Source organism: Podarcis cretensis (genome assembly GCF_951804945.1).
Source record: "Podarcis cretensis genome assembly, chromosome: 6".
Lineage (NCBI taxonomy): Eukaryota > Metazoa > Chordata > Lepidosauria > Squamata > Lacertidae > Podarcis > Podarcis cretensis.
This window is the reverse complement of record NC_137175.1, coordinates 64,765,745-64,783,554: the sequence shown is the minus strand read 5'-3', so window position 1 is coordinate 64,783,554 and position 17,810 is coordinate 64,765,745. Positions and strand designations below refer to the sequence as shown.

The following is a 17,810-nucleotide window of genomic DNA, read 5'->3' as shown; positions in this document are numbered from 1 at the left end:
CCTGAGGACATATCCATTGCTCTATAAGATTTCCCCCTAATATTCTTCAGTTTTGGTCACTCTCTGTTTTTGCAAAAGGAGTTACAACTTTCTTCATCTCATCTACCTGTCCAGCAGCTGGTCTTGGACTCCTTAATTTTAGCTCATCATGTGGAGAGAGTGGATTCTTAAACCCATGTTTTTTCCATTAATCATGCTGAGAAATCTCTCTCAAAAGATTAATTTTTGGATGAAGTTGGACTTTAATTTAATCTGCTTGATGGCTTTGGGTGAGTGGAGAGGAGGGCAGGCATGGCGAACAAGGCAATATTCAGGAAGCTCTGCCAGCTCTTGAATGCTTTCAAAACTGCATTATAAAAATGAAAACTCTCTTAGGGCTATTTTCCTGTGGTTGTTGTCTATTCCTTTTATACGTCGTGGAAATTTAACTGGGCCAGGCTGGCTCATACTTCAAAATAAAATCCTGGTGAAATTCCAGTTACATAATTTCTCTTGTATCCCAGCTGTGAAAGGGGACTCTTCTCTAGTTTCCAGTTTCAATTTTCTACCCATCACTTGGGTTGTCTTTTCAATATTATTTCCAGGAACTTTCCCCTCTCTCTGCAGAAAACTGATTGCTACCCAACCAGAGTTGCACTGAAAGCTCTTCCCTATAGAAATTCAGTTTTGTCCCGAGAGACAACTCTTAGAGACTATCACCATCAACAGAGCTGGTGAAATTCAGAAGAAGAGGTGGGCCGATCCAAGAACACACCTGGTAAAGAGCTTCCTGTGTCAATAAGGGGCGGCAGGAGAAAGACTCAAACCCGCAGTGTCGCACATGCTTGAAAGGTATGAGTCAATCCACAATGTTTCAGATGCAGCAATGTCTATGTTCTTGAAACCTCTGCAATATACCACAAGGATCACAGACAAAGCAACGTTCGAGAGCCCAGTGCTCACAAGCTGAATGGGAAGAAACCAGGGGAGAGGGGTCATTTTTTATCTCAAGGGCTGCATTCTCTAATGAGTAAAACTCTGAGGGCCACATGCCAGTGATGGGGGAGACCAGAAGCAAAAGCAAACAGAGTCACAGATGTGGTTCTTACCTTTGTACAGTAGGTTATATTTGAGCCATGCAAAAGTCAGAGGTTTCTTCCCAATTACACTGGCAACCAATGAAAACCATTTGTTTTGTTTTGTTTTACCTGGTCCTGCTTCTTCTCTGTATCTAAGATGATGATGGTGATGATGATGATTCAAAATTATTACAAATCAAACCAAATTACTTTAATTTAATACAATTTCTTAAAATCAGGTTTCCTGCTCCCGTTGCAATCATATGTCCAAGATAGTTCCCCATAGCTGTTTCCTTTCTTATTTAGTCTCCAGTTGACATCCTTCACTTGCCATTAAGCCATTCTTCCAGCTGTCTGCTTTTTCACCTTACAAACACCTACCATGGTTTCATCTTATATGTATATACAGTGGTACCTCGCGTTATGAACTTAATTCGTTCTGGAGGTCCGTTCTTAACCTGAAACTGTTCTTAACCTGAAGCAGCACTTTAGCTAATGGGGCCTCCTGCTGTCGCCACGCCAGTGCAGTGCGATTTCTGTTCTCATCCTGAAGCAAAGTTCTTAACCTGAGGTACTATTTCTGGGTTAGCAGAGTCTGTAACCTGAAGCATCTGTAACATGAAGCGTCTGTAACCCGAGGTACCACTGTAATCCATTTCATGTGTGTAGTTCTTTACCTAGTGTTAAGCAGGGGTCAGCAAACTTTTTCAGCAGGGGGCCGGTCCACTGTCCCTCAGACTTTGTGGGGGCAGGACTATATTTGGGGGGGGGATGAACGAATTCCTATGCCCCACAAATAACCCAGAGATGCATTTTAAATAAAAGCACACATTCTACTCATGTAAAAACACCAGACAGGCCCCACAAATAACCCAGAGATGCATTTTAAATAAAAGGACACATTCTACTCACGTAAAAACACACTGATTCCAGGACCATCCGCAGGCCAGATTTAGAAGGTGATTGGGCCGGATCCAGCCCCCGGGCCTTAGTTTGCCTACCCATGGTTAAAGGCATAGGCGAAGGGCTGGTAAGAAGCAATCGCAGCACCCAACGTCGGATGGTACAAAGTTTGAAAATAAGGACTTCAACCACAAAGGCAGCTGCGCTTCTTTAAAGCCTAACCAGACATGCAATTTTATTATGTACATGGATTTTATCATCATTTTGTTGCGCCTGCTGTTTAAAAGTCTGCTTTTATTGCTATTTTTAATGATATTTTTGGTACCATTTAATGTATACCACTTAGAGGTTTTATAAATGAAATGCTATAGAAGTCTTGTTATAATGATGATGATGGTGGTGGTGGTGATGCAGCAGCAGCGCCTAGATCTCAGCATTCCACAAGTAGCTTCATATGAAAGTAGAAGTAGAAAGAATTCCTCTTTCTATCTTTGTGGGGCGGGGGAGAGGTTTATGTCTGCAGCATCTCCACTCTCTGGGGGAAACAACAACTTCAAAACTGCAGCTGCCCTAAAGAATAAATGCTGGGAAACAGCATAAAAAGCCAAGATACAGACTGTAATTAATTGGTCTGCTTTTTAGATGCAAATAAATAACCATGAGTATGAGTCAAGGGGAAATAAACTGCTTGACAGCAGCACTGGACTCCCACAAGCTCAGGCGGGGGAGAAAAATCTTGCTTTGATTTGTGGTAGTATCTAGGGTTGCCTGTAAGAGCTGAGTGGCAGGGAGAAATGCCAGGGGGCAGATCACTTCACCAAGGCGTCCTCATACTGGGAAAAGCTGCACCCTGGGGTTTTTTTGGGGGGGGGGGTTGGTCATCATGCAGCTTTTATAGGCATAGATAATCTGAATACTAAAGTATCAAAAGCCTCCTTCCTTGCCTTTTTATTAGGAGGCATATTGCTGCTAATGAAAGAGGGGAGCCTCCATTTCAGCATGGTGGGATTCAAATTCCTAAATCAGTGGAAAGGGGAATCTCCACCCCTAATTAATTTTGCCAGGTCTCCTCATGTGGCCCACAAGACCATTTTGGCCAAGCCATGCCCACAGCTTACAGATGACATCAGATATAATATCGGGGGTGGGGGAGTAAAGACACCGCTGGGACCAATCACCAGCCCCTCCAAAACCCTATGCTATGCACAGCACTTTGCAGGCAGCAACCTTTTTGTGTCTGGCCTTGGGCTTCTCCACTAAAATCTCGTTTCCACCTGTTCCCAAGCTGTACATACTCAAAGACACATTTTCCCACTCCTCTCGCCTCCCTTCCCACCCCACCTGTTTTCTGTCTCTCTTTACTTTCTGCCATAAGTAGTGCTGGGATAGCTCCACTGGTAGAGTTGAACCCACAACTTCATCTCAGGGTTGTGGGTTCAAGCCCCACATTGGGCAAAAGATTCCTGCATTTCAGGGGGTTGGACCCTCATGGCCCCTCCCAACTTTACAGTTCTATGATCTATGCAGGAGTGGGAAGAAGGTAGATCTGTACCTAACGGTAGAGACGTGGACAATTTGCAGAAGATATGGCAGATATTTCTGACTCCCAATAGTTTGACAACAGCAACAATAAAATGACTCCTAAATTTCACTGCTGAAAGGAAGAACTTTGGAATAAATCCAGGTGTGTGTGTGTGTGTGTGTGTGTGTGTGTAGAAGAACTCCATTCAGTTCTGGTACTCAAACCTGGGCTCAACATTCTTTTCCTATTCCTCAACATTCTTTAATTCTAAGTGCATGTCTTTGGCTCCAAGCTTTTGTCTAAGGATCTTGAGGTTCTGCTGGATCATTCAAAAAGCAGGTATTGCAAACCTCAACCCATGCAATTCTGTAAATTCTGGAGAGTGTGCCCTGAGAGTGCAGCGCTGTATAACTCAAAGGAGAAGGAAGGCAGGGGAAATCAAGTTCATAGTCAATGTGGGACAGAAGGGAGATTGGGATTTCCCACTAGTGGTATATCATTGTTGGAGATGTGGCAAGGGAAATGCAGCTGTCTCACTAGTGGCATGTCATTGACAAAATAAAATGAATGAATGAATGAATGGCAGTCAGCTACCCAAATGGGATTTATCAATATTTTAAACACAAACACTCTCCACGCATCACTAAGACTCCACCACAGAAGTCTGTTGTTATTTATCGCGTGTGGGCACGTTTGTGTTTAAAGCTTTGCTAATGCTAAGAAGGTTTCTTCCCCCACCGTCCACCATTGGCGAATGTGCAGCTGCGCTTGCAAGGACTCAGGGTAGCACGTATCGTATGGAAGTGCTTTTAAATGTGTGTGCCTTTACCTAAAAGTTGCAGGTGGTGGGAGAGCTCTGAAACAAAGAGGTTGCTCTCCCCCACCCCTTTTCGTGACTCTAAATATCTTTAACAACAAAGCGGAAATTCAACAGGTGCAGCACAAGAAATGCCGCACGGAAAAACAGCGGAGGTGGGGGGGAGGGGGGCTGTCACCTGTGTGGAGGTGCTAGATGAATGATTTTCACTCGGAGCAGCCCTGGAGATCTTAAGAGCAATTCCTTTCCATTGCAAAGAGCGTGCTGCTGGTGGTGCTTGTTTATTTCCCTGAAAAACAGCCAGCCCCCGAAAACTCCTCGGCCAAAAAGAGACAAAAACAAGCCCCCACCCGCCCAACAAACTGGGGCGCGCTCTTTCTCTTTGGATGGAAAGGGAAAGCCGCCTCCTCCCCCGCGCTGGGCGCCTTTCAGCCATTGTCCTCCACGTTCCACGGTGACGCTTGCCTGGGGATGCTCCGCGCAGCTGGAACGTGAGAATGGCCGGGCGGGGAAAGAAGCGGGCTGCTGTTTCCGGAGAAGGCTTATTAGGCTGAGCAAGCGCCGCCGGGGCGACGCTTTGCTGCCTCCGCCGCCATCGAGGGCGGACTCAGCTGGGGAGCTCCAGGGCAGCCAGCAGCAGCACGAGGGGAGAGGCAGGCCGCCTGGTTCCCTGGGCGCGATGGCGCCGCCCTGCCTGGGCTACCCCGCCGGGGCGCAGGGGAGCGCGTTTCCCGGGAGTGCCTCCCCTGGGGACGCCCGGCAGGCAGCGAGAGAGACGGGCCGCCCAGGCTTCTGGAAGAGCCAGAGACCGAGGTAAAGAGAGCGCCGAGAGGGTTGCGGGGGGGTTTGTGTGTGTGTGTGTGTGTGTGTGATCGGTGGATGACAAAATCTGCGTCTCTTGACAGTCCTGGGAGCTTTGCTCCTCTGTGTGTTTTTGTTTGCGTGTTGCTGGGCTTCCTGCTCGGCTGCTGCCTCGCCCCTGTGGGCTACTGAGCTGCCGGGAGGCCTGCTCGCTGGCTGCCTGGAGACTGGGAAAGAGAGCCCTCGGGGGGGGGGTATTCTTCCCTCCTGGCTGGTGGAGAGGGAGTGCTTTCTGGAAGGCATCCGCGCCTGTTTGGTTTCCCCAAAGTCTTGGCTGATCCTGCCGAGACTTGCCTTCGCCAGCGTAGTGGAGTCATCATCCACCCTCCCCTCCGCCCCCCTTGGGATAGGGTCTCGGGCTGCCGCATGGCAACGTCCCCGCTTTGGGGGATTCTCACCGCTGCGATATAAAGTGTGCGGGAATATGTGTGTGCTTAGGCGGAGCAGCGGCCCTGCGCAACAGTTGCTTGGAAGAAAAGCCTCCATTCCAATGAAACTTGAGAGGTTTAAAGAGTGGGGGCGTTCCTTGCAGATGCTGTGAACCTGCTTGCAACAGGACAACGTAGTGAGGTAGGTTGCTGTTACGCCTTTTCCTTCAGCTGGAGGAACAGAGAGAGAGAGAGAGAGAGATTGCGGGGAGGGATCATAGCTCAGGACTAGAGTACATGAATTGCATGCACAATGTCCCTCGTTCAATCCTAGATGTCTCAAGTTATCAGGATCAGATAGCAAGTGATGGAGAAGACCTCTGCCTTAGGTTCTGGACAAATATACAAGCTAGTATTAGGCAACTTCCTAGGTTTCTAGAGAGTGCTGTCCAACATGCTATTGGCTATTGTACTAAATTAGGGCTGTGCTCCTACTCTTGTTTATGGTGTGCACTCACTGTGTTTGCAGTGCTGAGTTTTCAATCTGTTTTCAGGCAACGTTCTCCAAAATGCCTATATCTCTTGTACTTTGTTGCAAGATGCTACTGTTTGATGCTTGTTGTTCTTCAAACTCCTTAAGCCACCAGTTCGTTATTCTCTCTAGCCAAGGTGTGAACACCATTACATGGGGGAAAGACATCCACACCCACTTCCACACTTCCTGGGTGTGTACACAAACAGAAATGAATTTAAGCCCTGCTGATGTGAGCAGATGAAGGGTGGGGAAGTGAGAAGCACACCAAAACAGCAGCAACTTGACTGCACCCTAGGATTTGAGTTCTGGTCTTACAGATCCAAGTCCGAAATCTTCTGACTCTGTTGGGCTTGCTTAATGGCAGACATGGATCTTCCCAATGGGCAGCTTCTAGAGCATGGGGAGGAAGTTGGCCCGGGGGGAAATATCGGGGGCAGAGCAGCACTGGGAATTACCTTTTTATGATCAGCACATGGGTTCCAAACTAACTCCAAGCTCCAGGAGATACTTGAGTAGGTTGGACTCCTTTGACGGTTGTGTGGTCAACAGAAGAAATGCTTTCAGAATGTGCTTGTTGCGATGGCAAACATCACCTGCTGAATTTCCTTCTGTCCTGTGGCTGTTAAAGGCACAGGGGCCCTGTCACAGAAACAGCTGGCGCACCTGCACCCTGCTCCCTGTTCTGTTCCATTTTAGCATTCTTGCTTTCTAAAACCCTGTTTCTTCTTATCACCTGGCAAAAGTGCTTCTGATTCTTTCAATGCTAGTGTTTTCAAAAAGCCTTGGCTGTCCTCCGTGCTGTTTAAGGAAACAACACAGAGGAGGAGGAGGAGACGAAAATGAACTTGGTGAGAGGCTTTGGCAGATTTAAACTTGAACTATGTGGTGTTTGGTTATTCAGTAATCCCTAGCCTTGTTAATAGTGAAATTTTTATTTTACTTTTATTTATTAGATTTATATAGTACCCTTCATTTGAAGATCACAGTACACCAATAATACATGCTATGGTACAATGTTTTTTTAGAGATGTTAATTCTGCCGCTAAAACAATGGCACAAGTAATAAATGAATTAATGGAAAAACATTCTGATAACTTTACCTTCAGAATTTTCTCACTGGAAAGGCACCAAAAGATGATTCACCCTGAAGGCTTGAAAATCTGTGACTTTTTTGCTTGGATTTTTGGCTGGTAAAATCAGGACTGAAGGGAAAACCCCAGATGCCTAAACTTCCTGAAGTAGAAATATTTTCCCCAACCCGAGCAACAGTTTGATTCTGTCATCTTGGCAAACAGCGTAGCCAATATCTCCTGTGCAAAAAGTATTTTGATCAGTCTATTTTTGCTGTTGTTGTTGTTTTAAAAATGAGGTGTTGGTGTTATTCACATATTGATAAAAGTGCTGTGGGTGCCAGCACAGCACAAAATGGCTGTCATGGGGAGAGAGAGAGAGAGAGAGGTGCTGCTCCTCTATACTAGTGAGAACTGTCATAAAAATACCTGGTTCTGATACTCTTGAGACAACCCAATCCTGTGTGTACTTATTCGAAAGGAATCCCCCACTGAATTCTGCAGTGTTTACCCACAAATGCTTAACACCATGGCTTATGGCAGGTCTGCAGGATGCTGAGAATATTGGCTGGGCTGAATGGAATGTTTCCATGAACGTCTCGTCTAGACCTTGAGGAAACTGATAGCCCAGGTGTGGGGAACCTGTAGCCCTTCAAATACTTTAGACTCCAACTCCCATCAGCTCTGGCCAGTGTGGCCAATGGTCAGGGATGATGGGAGTTGTAGTCCAGCATCATCTGGAGAGACCCAGTTCCCTGACCCCTGTGATAATGGATTAGTCTGCAATCCTAACCCTGCTTGTCTGGGAGCAACCTCGCTGAATTCAACAGGACTTACTTCTGAATGGACATGGTTAGGATTGGTTATTCCAGTAGTCCCAGAATTCCTTGTAATTAGTTAAAATGAATGTCAACAAGATGAGTTGCGACTGCTTGCAATTCATTATTAGTAATTTTTTAGTGATTTTACATCCCATGCTGCTGAGAATCCAGGGGCATATTCCCAACTTAAGTACTTACAGCACAGGAAATTTGTGATCCTTGGTATGCATGCACGGATGTACTGCAGAGGGAAGGTGAAATAATAGTTACAATTCCACGGTCTTCCTGTCTGGCCATTCAGGTCGTAACTCTGCGGTACAGCAGGCTTGTGCTGGTGTTGCCTTTCTTTGACAGGGTTGGTGGGTCAAACCAAAAAGGGGGCTGTCCTGCCTGCCTGTTGGCAGCTGTGATTATGCCAGGAGGCAACATGCTGGGCTTGTCTGTATTCATTTGCATTGGTCCTTCTGAGTAATGCAGCTGGATTGTTGAGCCTGTTGCTTCTTGAGAGCCAGTGTGGGCGTGTGCAGAAAACAGGAGAAATGGAAGCGACAAACCCCTGGGATTCGCAGCCAACAACATCCCCCATCACAGCAGAAAATGAAAATAGCTGTGTGCTGAGGCTAGCTTAATGGGGAAGGGCGATCCTGAAGGTTTTGCGCCAGCTGCAGGGCATTCTGTTGCTTGGGGACTGAAGAGCATTAATGAGGAGGGCCGATTGATCTCCACTCGCATAGGCAATTATAACCTTATTTCGCCTTACAGCTGCAGGCGGATCAGATATTTCACAGCTAATAGGAGGGCTGCCTGTGGAAAGTGAGGTTGACTTGGCTCTGCTGCTTCCTTGAAATGTGGAGGGTTTGGGAGGGGGCGTTGTTGAATTCAGCAACGTTGTGGAACCTCTTGTTGTGCCTAAGTTTCTGCCTTCCCTCTTCTCTCTCTCTCCAGACCTGCTCCCCAAGGGGCTATGTAAACAGACAGAACTCCTCCTTGGTTTCCAGCCGAGCGAGCAATATGCCAGAACAAAGTAATGATTACCGAGTGGTCGTGTTTGGAGCTGCAGGAGTTGGCAAGAGTTCTCTGGTTCTCCGCTTTGTGAGGGGAACCTTCCGGGAGACGTACATTCCCACCGTCGAGGACACCTACCGCCAGGTGATCAGCTGCGACAAGAGCATCTGCACCCTTCAGATCACAGATACCACTGGGAGCCACCAGTTCCCTGCCATGCAGAGACTCTCCATCTCCAAAGGCCATGCCTTCATGTTGGTCTACTCCGTGACCAGCCGCCAGTCCATTGAAGAGCTTCAGCCCATCTACGAGCAGATCTGCCAGATCAAAGGAGACATCCAGAAGGTCCCGATCATGTTGGTGGGGAACAAGAGCGACGACTCGCAGAGGGAAGTGCAGGCCAGCGAAGGGGAGGTCCTGGCCACCAAGTGGAAGTGCTCCTTCATGGAGACGTCGGCCAAAATGAACTACAACGTGCAGGAGCTTTTCCAGGAGCTCTTGAATTTGGAGAAGAGGAGAAGCGTCAGCCTCCAGGTGGACGGTAAGAAATCCAAACAGCAGCGCAAGAAGGATAAACTGAAAGGCAAGTGCTCAGTCATGTGAGATGCCTGGGTTCTGCGCCGCCTTTGCGGTTGAAACAGGACTTCTTCTTGCATTGAAAACTGTCTCGCCTGTCCTGGGGTGTGCCTGGAGTAGCGATTTCCCGAGGAGCTAACCCAGGATGTTTTTGCTTTATAGTCTAAATTTCGTTTAGGCTATTTGAATATTCCCTTGATGGAAGTTGGGGTTTGCATGTTTGTTCTGCACTAGCAGGCTTTTCCAAAACAGCCACCGTCGCTCTCCATGCCCTCCTGTCCCTGCAGCAACCAGTATTAGCCATTTATGTCACAGGACAAGCCGCTAGGGTCACGTGCGTTGAGGAAAAGCAACAGAGGGTACTCTTGTCCTGCATTTTGCCACTGCTTCTGACACCATCTCCAAGTTATCATAGCCCCTCCCCTCCTGCCCTTATGCAAACGCTCAAGGAACCAAGCAATTCTCACTAGGGCTCTGGTCAGTAAGCCAGAAACAAACAAAAATAGTACTGTGTCTGATGTTTTGTATATACTTCAAAGGGACCTCTTCAGATGGATGCATCACTAGGGTAAAATCAAATGCTGATTGCGGTAAATGATGACTTTTGATCATTTACCGTAGGTCTTTGAATCTGCACGCTTGTAGGGAAGGAGGAGCTGCATTCCTCACCAAAGAAGTGCTTGTTGTTTCCTATTACATGTTAAAACTTCATTTGTGGTGTTTGTATATTCGCGAGGATTTTATGTGAACGATTAAAGTGATTTGAGTACCTAGTGTGCATCTGTTGACTTCTTAACCATAAGCAAATCCAAGGTTGTCTTCCCCTAAAAGATAGAATCTGTGGTCAAAAATACTCACTGTGCTTTTCAAATTGAGGATGGCCAAGAGGTGAACTTGGTGTACCTTGGACAGGGATGGGGAAAGTGTGTCCCTCTAGGCATGGACTCCAACTCTCATCAGCTTCAGCCTCCATGACTTACCAAGCAGTATCTGGAAGGCTACAGATCCACCATACCTGGTCTTGAGTCATGCTGCACATTAAACATTCTCCATTTTGCTACAACAGGCTGCAAACGTATTCCACTGTCATCGTCTTCTCTTCTTCTTCTTTGGTGATCACTCGTAGCCAAGTAAGATTAATGGAGCAATGGCTAAGTTGTAGAACGGAAGATGTGGCTCAGAGAAACTTCCACACAAGACGTTTAAGGTGGGATGGCTGTTCCTCCTTTGCTCACATTTTACAGGGCACCTATTTTGTGCTGTCCATTTGTAATCCTCCTGTGTTTCCCCAAGTGCTACTTCTACCTCTTTTCTCGCCTCAGAAGGTCTGGTGTTTGTTTGAAGGTGGTGGATGGTTGGTTGGTGGTGGGAGGCTAACACCCAGAGCAGGGCATCTCCTAAGAAGTCTATTAAGCAAGAGGGTTCGTTGGTGTTTAGCAGCTCAAGTCTGTCCAACCATCTGATGAGATGAAGTGGACAGTTTATTTCTGGGATGGTTGAGGCTCCTTATTGTTACTAACATTCTGCCATACAGTTATAATAAATCCATCAGAACGGAATGGAAAATCACAAAAAAACTTTTTATACGTCACAGTTGACGTTTCGGCTTCTAGTTATCATTTTAAATATTTCATTCATTGCAGTAGACCTGCTGCAGTTAGACCTGCAAATATATCTGAATGGTAGAGATTCCATATTAAAAGGACACTTAGTTTGAACGTATGTGAATAGGGCAGTGCAGCGGGGGGGGGGGGTGTTATCCATGCAAGCCCACAGCCAGCAATGATGTCCCCACTAGAGATGATGCATTTAACATGAAGGTCTGAAGGAGAATCTGAAGGGAAGCGTCTCTGCAGTTAGAAACCTTTGCAAAGGCTGGCAGAAGCAGACTTAGGGCAATGCAGCTGGCTCCGCTGCACTGAGCGCTGAGCCTAGGGGGCGCTGCAGGGCTATGATGTAGTGAATTGAGCAGAACAGAAGAGGAGAGGCAACAGGCACCGAATTTTGGGCTCAGACAGGGAGTTGTTTATGTTTCAAAGACCAACGTGCACCCCTGAAGGCTGGGAGTAGAGGGGATGGTCTGGCTCAATGCCTGACTGGGGCGATAAAGTATGTCAAATCTAGGGAGAGTACTCAATAGCTAGAACACCTTAATTCTCTATGAACAGCAACTTAAAACAAAGGCGTCTCCTAATCCCCTTCTGAGGTTGATGATCTGCCGTCTGGTTAAATAAATAAAATATATGCCTATAATTTTGAGGCACCAAGAATAAAGGACCAATGCAGTGAAGCAAGTCCGTTCCATTTTGGGGTACAATGTACTGTAATTTCATTTATTATGAAATGTGTGGAGGAAGTGTAGCCACTGCTGACTGTGACAGCTGGAATCTTTTTGCAGCTAAGAAAGTAAAACAAAACAAAACAAAACACACACACACACACCAAAATTTCAGCAAATAACAATACTAGGCAGTAATACATTATGGTAGAGGGAGATGTAATTTTTTTAAAAAAAATATTTTGCAGTGCAGAAAACATAATATATTGGCAGAATATAGTAAGCAGAAATTAGAACTCTGATGTGCAGTAAAATACTTTTGAAGTCTTATGACTTCAGCTGCTGAAAGACCCGATTCCGCAGTAATATAAATGCTAAATAACAAATATGTCAGCATCCAAAAGCACAGCTCCCCACAGCCAAACTGGCTTTAAAGCAGTTTAATTTTCTTGGCTTCTTAAATGAAAAGTGCAGTGCATTTTTTTAAAAAATGGTGCAGATGAAGGAATTTTGGCAGGTGTGGCTTGTAAAGGAGAGCTGAAAAATCTTCCATTTCCCCCTCCACAACTGGTAAATGTACAGGAGCCCTAACCCCTTGCACCAGCTCAGCATACAGTATTTTTGACAAGCTTCACCTCAAATATTTTATCTCTCAAAGGCCCTGTACCGGGCATAGGCAAACTCGGCCCTCCAGATGTTTTGGGACTACAATTCCCATCACCCCTGACCACTGGTCCTGTTAGCTAGGGATCATGCGAGTTGCAGGCCAAAAACACCTGGAGAGCCGAGTTTTCCTGTGCCTGTGCCTGCCCTGTACAGACAAAACAATGTCAGGGTGATTAAATCATGGTTTATTGGCCTGAGCACCAGCCGTGTGCTCCCTCTTCTCCACTAATGTGTCTGGTTTCAGTTTCTTGTTTCTTAAAGCTACAGTTTCTGGGTTACATATGGGAAACTGTGGTTTAATCTTGGTTTAGGCCAAGAATCCAGGATCTGAGCCTGGCAGGGGCAATCTTGCAACACTCATACTAAGGAACGCTACCTTGTTCTGCAATATGTTACTTTAAGGCTCCCCTCTCTCCTTGCTGTATGTTGTGTTTATTTAATCTGCAATAAAGTTGGCAGCCTGCACCTGCATAAATATGCTCATGTTTCTCAGTGCCAGGCTGCAGGCACACTGTAAAGCACAAGCAATCTTACAGCAGTATTTTGAACTAATCCAGATTTTTGGACCCCTCATACAGTGTTTCACAGCAGCCTGGTGTCATGGACTGCTTGGATGCAGAGGAACCAGCTGGGAAACCACCAAGTGCTCAGGAAGTGGTGGTGGGACAATGATGAGTGGTCAGAGGGAGAAGACTGGGGGGGGGGAGGAGGTGTCAGAAGCTGAAGAGCTAACAGGGCTTCGTGAGCTGGGAGAGTCAGTGGCAGAGAGCAGTCCAGAACCAGAGACAGAAGAGGAGCTTGGAGGAGGTCAGAGAAGATGGAGATCAAGAGGTAGAGTCAAGCTGGTGAAAGAGTCGCGGGTGTCCACCCCCTCCTGCTGCAACAAGTTCTCCTCCCCCACATCTCCAAGAACCAGAACCGGCATGAAAAGGACAGAGGAGAGATTGGTAACACGCAGACACAGTCTCCGATTGCTTGGGGGAAACCCATGGAGAGGGGGGGACTTAGGCAGGGGGGACTTAGGCAGCTGTGGGGAGGTGGGAACCATCCATCTCACCAACTGCTTCATGGGGGCAAGACTTCCTGGAGATGAGTTGCTGTGCTCATTAGGCCTGCCAGTCCTGTGCAGATTGCGTTCTTGCTAATAAAGAGTTAATTCCAACTTGCACAGTGTGATTTACTGCTGGCTCGTTCCTGACGCCCACATTTCCTTGCTACTGCATTTTTCGCCCTATAGGACGCACTTTTTCCCTCCAAAAATGAAGGGGAAATCTGTGTGCGTCCTATGGGGTGAATATAGGCTTTCGCTGAAGCTTGGAGAGTGAGAGGGGTCAACATCTTTGGCCCCATCCACAACTAATATTCAGTCCATGGGTTGAAAAATGTTCCTTATCCTAGACAATACAGATCTAGACAGACCGTTGGCCAGACCCAGTCAATAGCAGCCTCCTTTTGAAATCTCTTTTTGATCTATGCCCCTTTCTGCTAACTAGATGCAGCCCAATTAAATGTTTATTTAACATGTTGCAGGCAGCTACATACCTTGTTTTTCCTAAAATAATTGGAGGCATGGGGGATTCTTGCTTAACCAGTTCTTTACAGGGTCCTTTTACAAGGAAGGCAGTATGCAGAGCAGAGAGGCTAATCTCTTCCTTCCCCTGCTGGGATTGGAATGGAGATTTTAAGGAAAAGTCAATTGGCATTGATGGGGATTTTCCCCACAAAGCCTCCTGGCTGCATGGGGGAGCCTTCTCCATTACGGAGCTGCCTGCTGCATATTAAGCGAAAGTCTAGTTTGGCTCTCAGCAGTGAGAGAAAATCAATCTGTGCCTTATCCAGAGGAAGCCTTTGCTAATATTTCACATTTTGCAGGACTGAGCCCTGGAAAGGACATTTGTTGCTAGTGACTCCTAGTGAGCCCTGGTATGAATTAAACTCTCTGGATAAGCCCCAGAAGTCATCTGATGGGCCGGGTGTGAGGTAATCTTTCGCAATAACTCTTGGGGCTGTTATAAGAAAAAACTGCTCCTTTTCCCTTATGGGGTATCCAAGAGCCGTATAGAGTTCTTAAGTGGGTTCCCTATCAGTAGCAGAAAATAACAGAGGCCAATCAGAGAATATTGAGAAGCAAAGCAGCTAATAAGCCTGATCTTTACAGTGGTACCTCGGGTTACGTACACTCCGCTAACCCAGAAATAGTGCTTCAGGTTAAGAACTTTGCTTCAGGATAAGAACAGAAATCGGGCTCTGGCAACGCGGCAGCAGCAGGAGGCTAAGAACAGTTTCAGGTTAAGAACGGACCTCCGGAACGAATTAAGTACTTAACCTGAGGTAGCAGGTAGCTGTAGTAGCAGATAACGAATAATGGAACAAACCCTTGGCCTAAACTCTCTCTGTGTGTTAAATTTGTGTGTGATGGTGTTTTGTGTTAAGGAGTGCGTGGTATTATGTTTTGGGTGTGTGATTTGATGGTGTGACACCATCCACTGCTGGAATGTGGCTTCCCAGCTTCACCTTAGGGTTAAAAAGGTTCCCCACCTCTGGCCTATAACAATCATGTGATTTTGTGAACACAGAGGAGGGAGCCCCAAAGAACATAGGGCCCCTACAGATTCCTTTTTATGGGGCATTCATGGTTGGTTTTGCTCTTGGCGGTTTCGGGACAGTCGCACTCGATCCCACTTTGCATACCGCTTGCACCTGCTTAATTTCCAAGCAGTGTCACTTCCTGCTGAAATCTGATAAATGTTTCGGTTTAGTTTCCCCCCTGTTTTTGTTGCGCTATAGCCCCTCCAGACAGCAAGAGTGTGGCAACGTGGGAGAAGCATCACAGAGCAAAGTAAAGCAGAGAAACTCCACCACTTATTCACTACTATTGTGTCAGGAACATCTCACAGAATATGTTCCTGCAGATAAAACACCAGTCTGCAGGGACCCATAGTCTATTCTCAGATCACATTCGAGCTACTTCAATCCCACTTCAATGTTATACTGACTTTCCAGCTGTGCTCACAATCTCACAAAGCCGAATGATCCGCTGATGGGATGCTTTCTCACACAGAGGCAGGCTTGAGTTTGCAACTAAGCTTATGTTCAACATGGCCCCGGCTGTGTTTGAAAGGTTGTGTTTGTTGCAGTCACACTTTGCATTTTTAGGTGTAAACCTACTCTGCAGGATCACACCAAAGGCCCACCCGGTTCAGCCTTCTGCTTTTATCCAGTGTCCAGACTCCTGCCAGATGCCTTTGGAAATGCCTGAAGCAGAGCATGAAAACAAACACCCTCTCATACCGCCTCTGACGTGCAATGTGTGAAGTGACTCTGATTCACTGCTGTATCACAAGGAGGGGAGACAATGGGGTAACATTGGCAATGAAATTGCCTCAAATATGACACAGTATTTGACAACGGATTTGGAAGTTTATCATAAGAGCAACAAAAAAAGAAGTCTGAATCAATGCTTAACATTGTGTTTTATGACCATTTCTACTAAAATGGGAGTATAGCTTTGAAAACTCATTTATTTGGTACTCTATAGTTTCCAGCTCATGTTTACTGACTAATGCTCTCCCTCCTGCTACACACACACACACACACACTTGTTAAAACTTTTGAGGGAAAGGAAATGTCAGTGGGTGCTTCCAGATGGGGCTTAATTCTGTAAACGACTTGGATTTCGCCCAGAAAGAGTAAATCTGAGTTAAATGGGGGAGGGGTATGGTCTGGCACTTTGATGCTGAGATCATGTGGACAGAACACTTTGTTTGCATGAGGAATCTGGAATCACCCACTGTAATATGTTCCTGCCTATATGCTTTTTAAAAGTGTCAGGAAAACTTCAGTTTAATAATCCAGAATGCTGTGGCCAGATTGGCAAAAGGACTGGGCAGACCCTCTGTCCGCACATCATTAGTATTCCAAAAGGAACAAGCACCCCAAATACATACACGTCTCACACAATGTGGTAGACTTACATTTTGCTAGGGGGCTACATGCACAGCTGAATACAAAATCTATATGAGAATTGGCCTCTGGGCTCTATGAGGAACCTGCAGTTTGGTAGGAAGCAATAAAAGGAATAGGGGATGACATCCCTGCTCACTTTGCTTGCCACCAAAGTCCCTCTCCTCTGAAGCTCCCTCACATTCTCCTTACCCGTTACTGCTTGCCGCAGGCCCCGCCCCCCTTATTCTTTCTCCAAGCAATCACTTTCCTAGGCCCCTCCCCTCTGCAGCTCAGTCACTCCACTGTGCCACCTTGCTGAGACCGCCCAGCCACTGCAAGTCCAGCTCACTCATGCACCCCACTCACTCACTTCAGCCCCCTGCTGCAAGACCCGCTTGCTCGCCCATCGCCCTGTCACTTGACTGTCTCAGATGCCCCCCTCACCCTGGAGCATGCACCAGTGGCGTAGCGTGGGGGGTGCAGGGGGGGCCAGCCGCACCGGGCGCAACATCTGGGGGTTAGGGTTAGGGGGCGCAAATCCACGGGTTAGGGGGCGCAAATTACTTGCCTTGCCCCGGGTGCTGACAACCCACGCTACGCCACTGGCATGCACAGACCATCATCAGCCTGACGACAGACTAGTACAAATATAGTATAGAGAGAAAGGAACTGCTCGGGCAGAAAGAGAAAAAAAGCCTTGGTTCAACTGCTTCTAATGGCAAAATCCATTTCCAGAGATGAAACACACATTCTGAGCTAAGACTAGAAGAGACCCCTTTCTGAACTACTGGAGGACCTGTGCTGCTGTGCATAGACAATATTGAACTAGATGCAGTAAATGTCTGACCTGGTATAAGGCAGCTTCCTATGGTCCAGAGATCTACATAGATCCTTATCTACCTTCTGCCCACCCTTAATTTATGGGATGGGAGGCACAATGCTGGAGTGAAGGGTTCTAGGGGAATCAAATACAGGGCAAATTGCTAATCTTATAGACCTCATTTGCAACACACGGCTATGGAATGTGCAACTACTTAATTAGTAATGTTTAATCACTCCTCTCTCTCTCTCTCTAGGGGTCCTTTAGCTCTTTGCTTAATCTTATGACTTAAGAAGCATCCAGACTCAGGAACATTACAAAATATATAGACTGCTATAAAGTAAATACTCATATAAATGCAAATTGGGGAGCATATTTAAAATGCAGCTAACTTGTTTTTAAAAGTAGGGTTTTAAAACTGTATAACCAAGTTGGAGAAATTTCCCACCAGGACCTGTTTATTGTTTTTAAGCAATTGCACCCAGCAGTAAATCAATATTTCTGACAGCACGATTTAATGATGAGGCTCTGTCTGAGTCATATTTCAGCATCGTGCGCATGCTTT

The 17,810-nt window shown here is 46.5% G+C and overlaps 1 protein-coding gene across 3 annotated transcripts; it reads left to right on the top strand.

Annotated features, from left to right (window-relative positions):
• The first annotated feature begins 4,647 nt into the window (after positions 1-4,647).
• On the top strand, positions 4,648-10,305 carry DIRAS3 (DIRAS family GTPase 3). 3 transcript variants are annotated; one of them, XM_079980682.1, is made up of 2 exons: positions 4,648-5,113; positions 8,901-10,305. In XM_079980682.1, exon 2 carries the CDS (start codon positions 8,967-8,969, stop codon positions 9,561-9,563), a length of 597 nt encoding a protein of 198 aa, XP_079836808.1. In that variant the 5' UTR covers positions 4,648-5,113; positions 8,901-8,966; the 3' UTR covers positions 9,564-10,305. The 3 variants fall into 3 exon arrangements, with proteins under 3 accessions (XP_079836808.1, XP_079836809.1, XP_079836810.1); XM_079980683.1 differs by lacking the exon at positions 4,648-5,113 and adding an exon at positions 5,446-5,731; XM_079980684.1 differs by lacking the exon at positions 4,648-5,113 and adding an exon at positions 7,261-7,385.
• Positions 10,306-17,810: the final 7,505 nt, after the last annotated feature.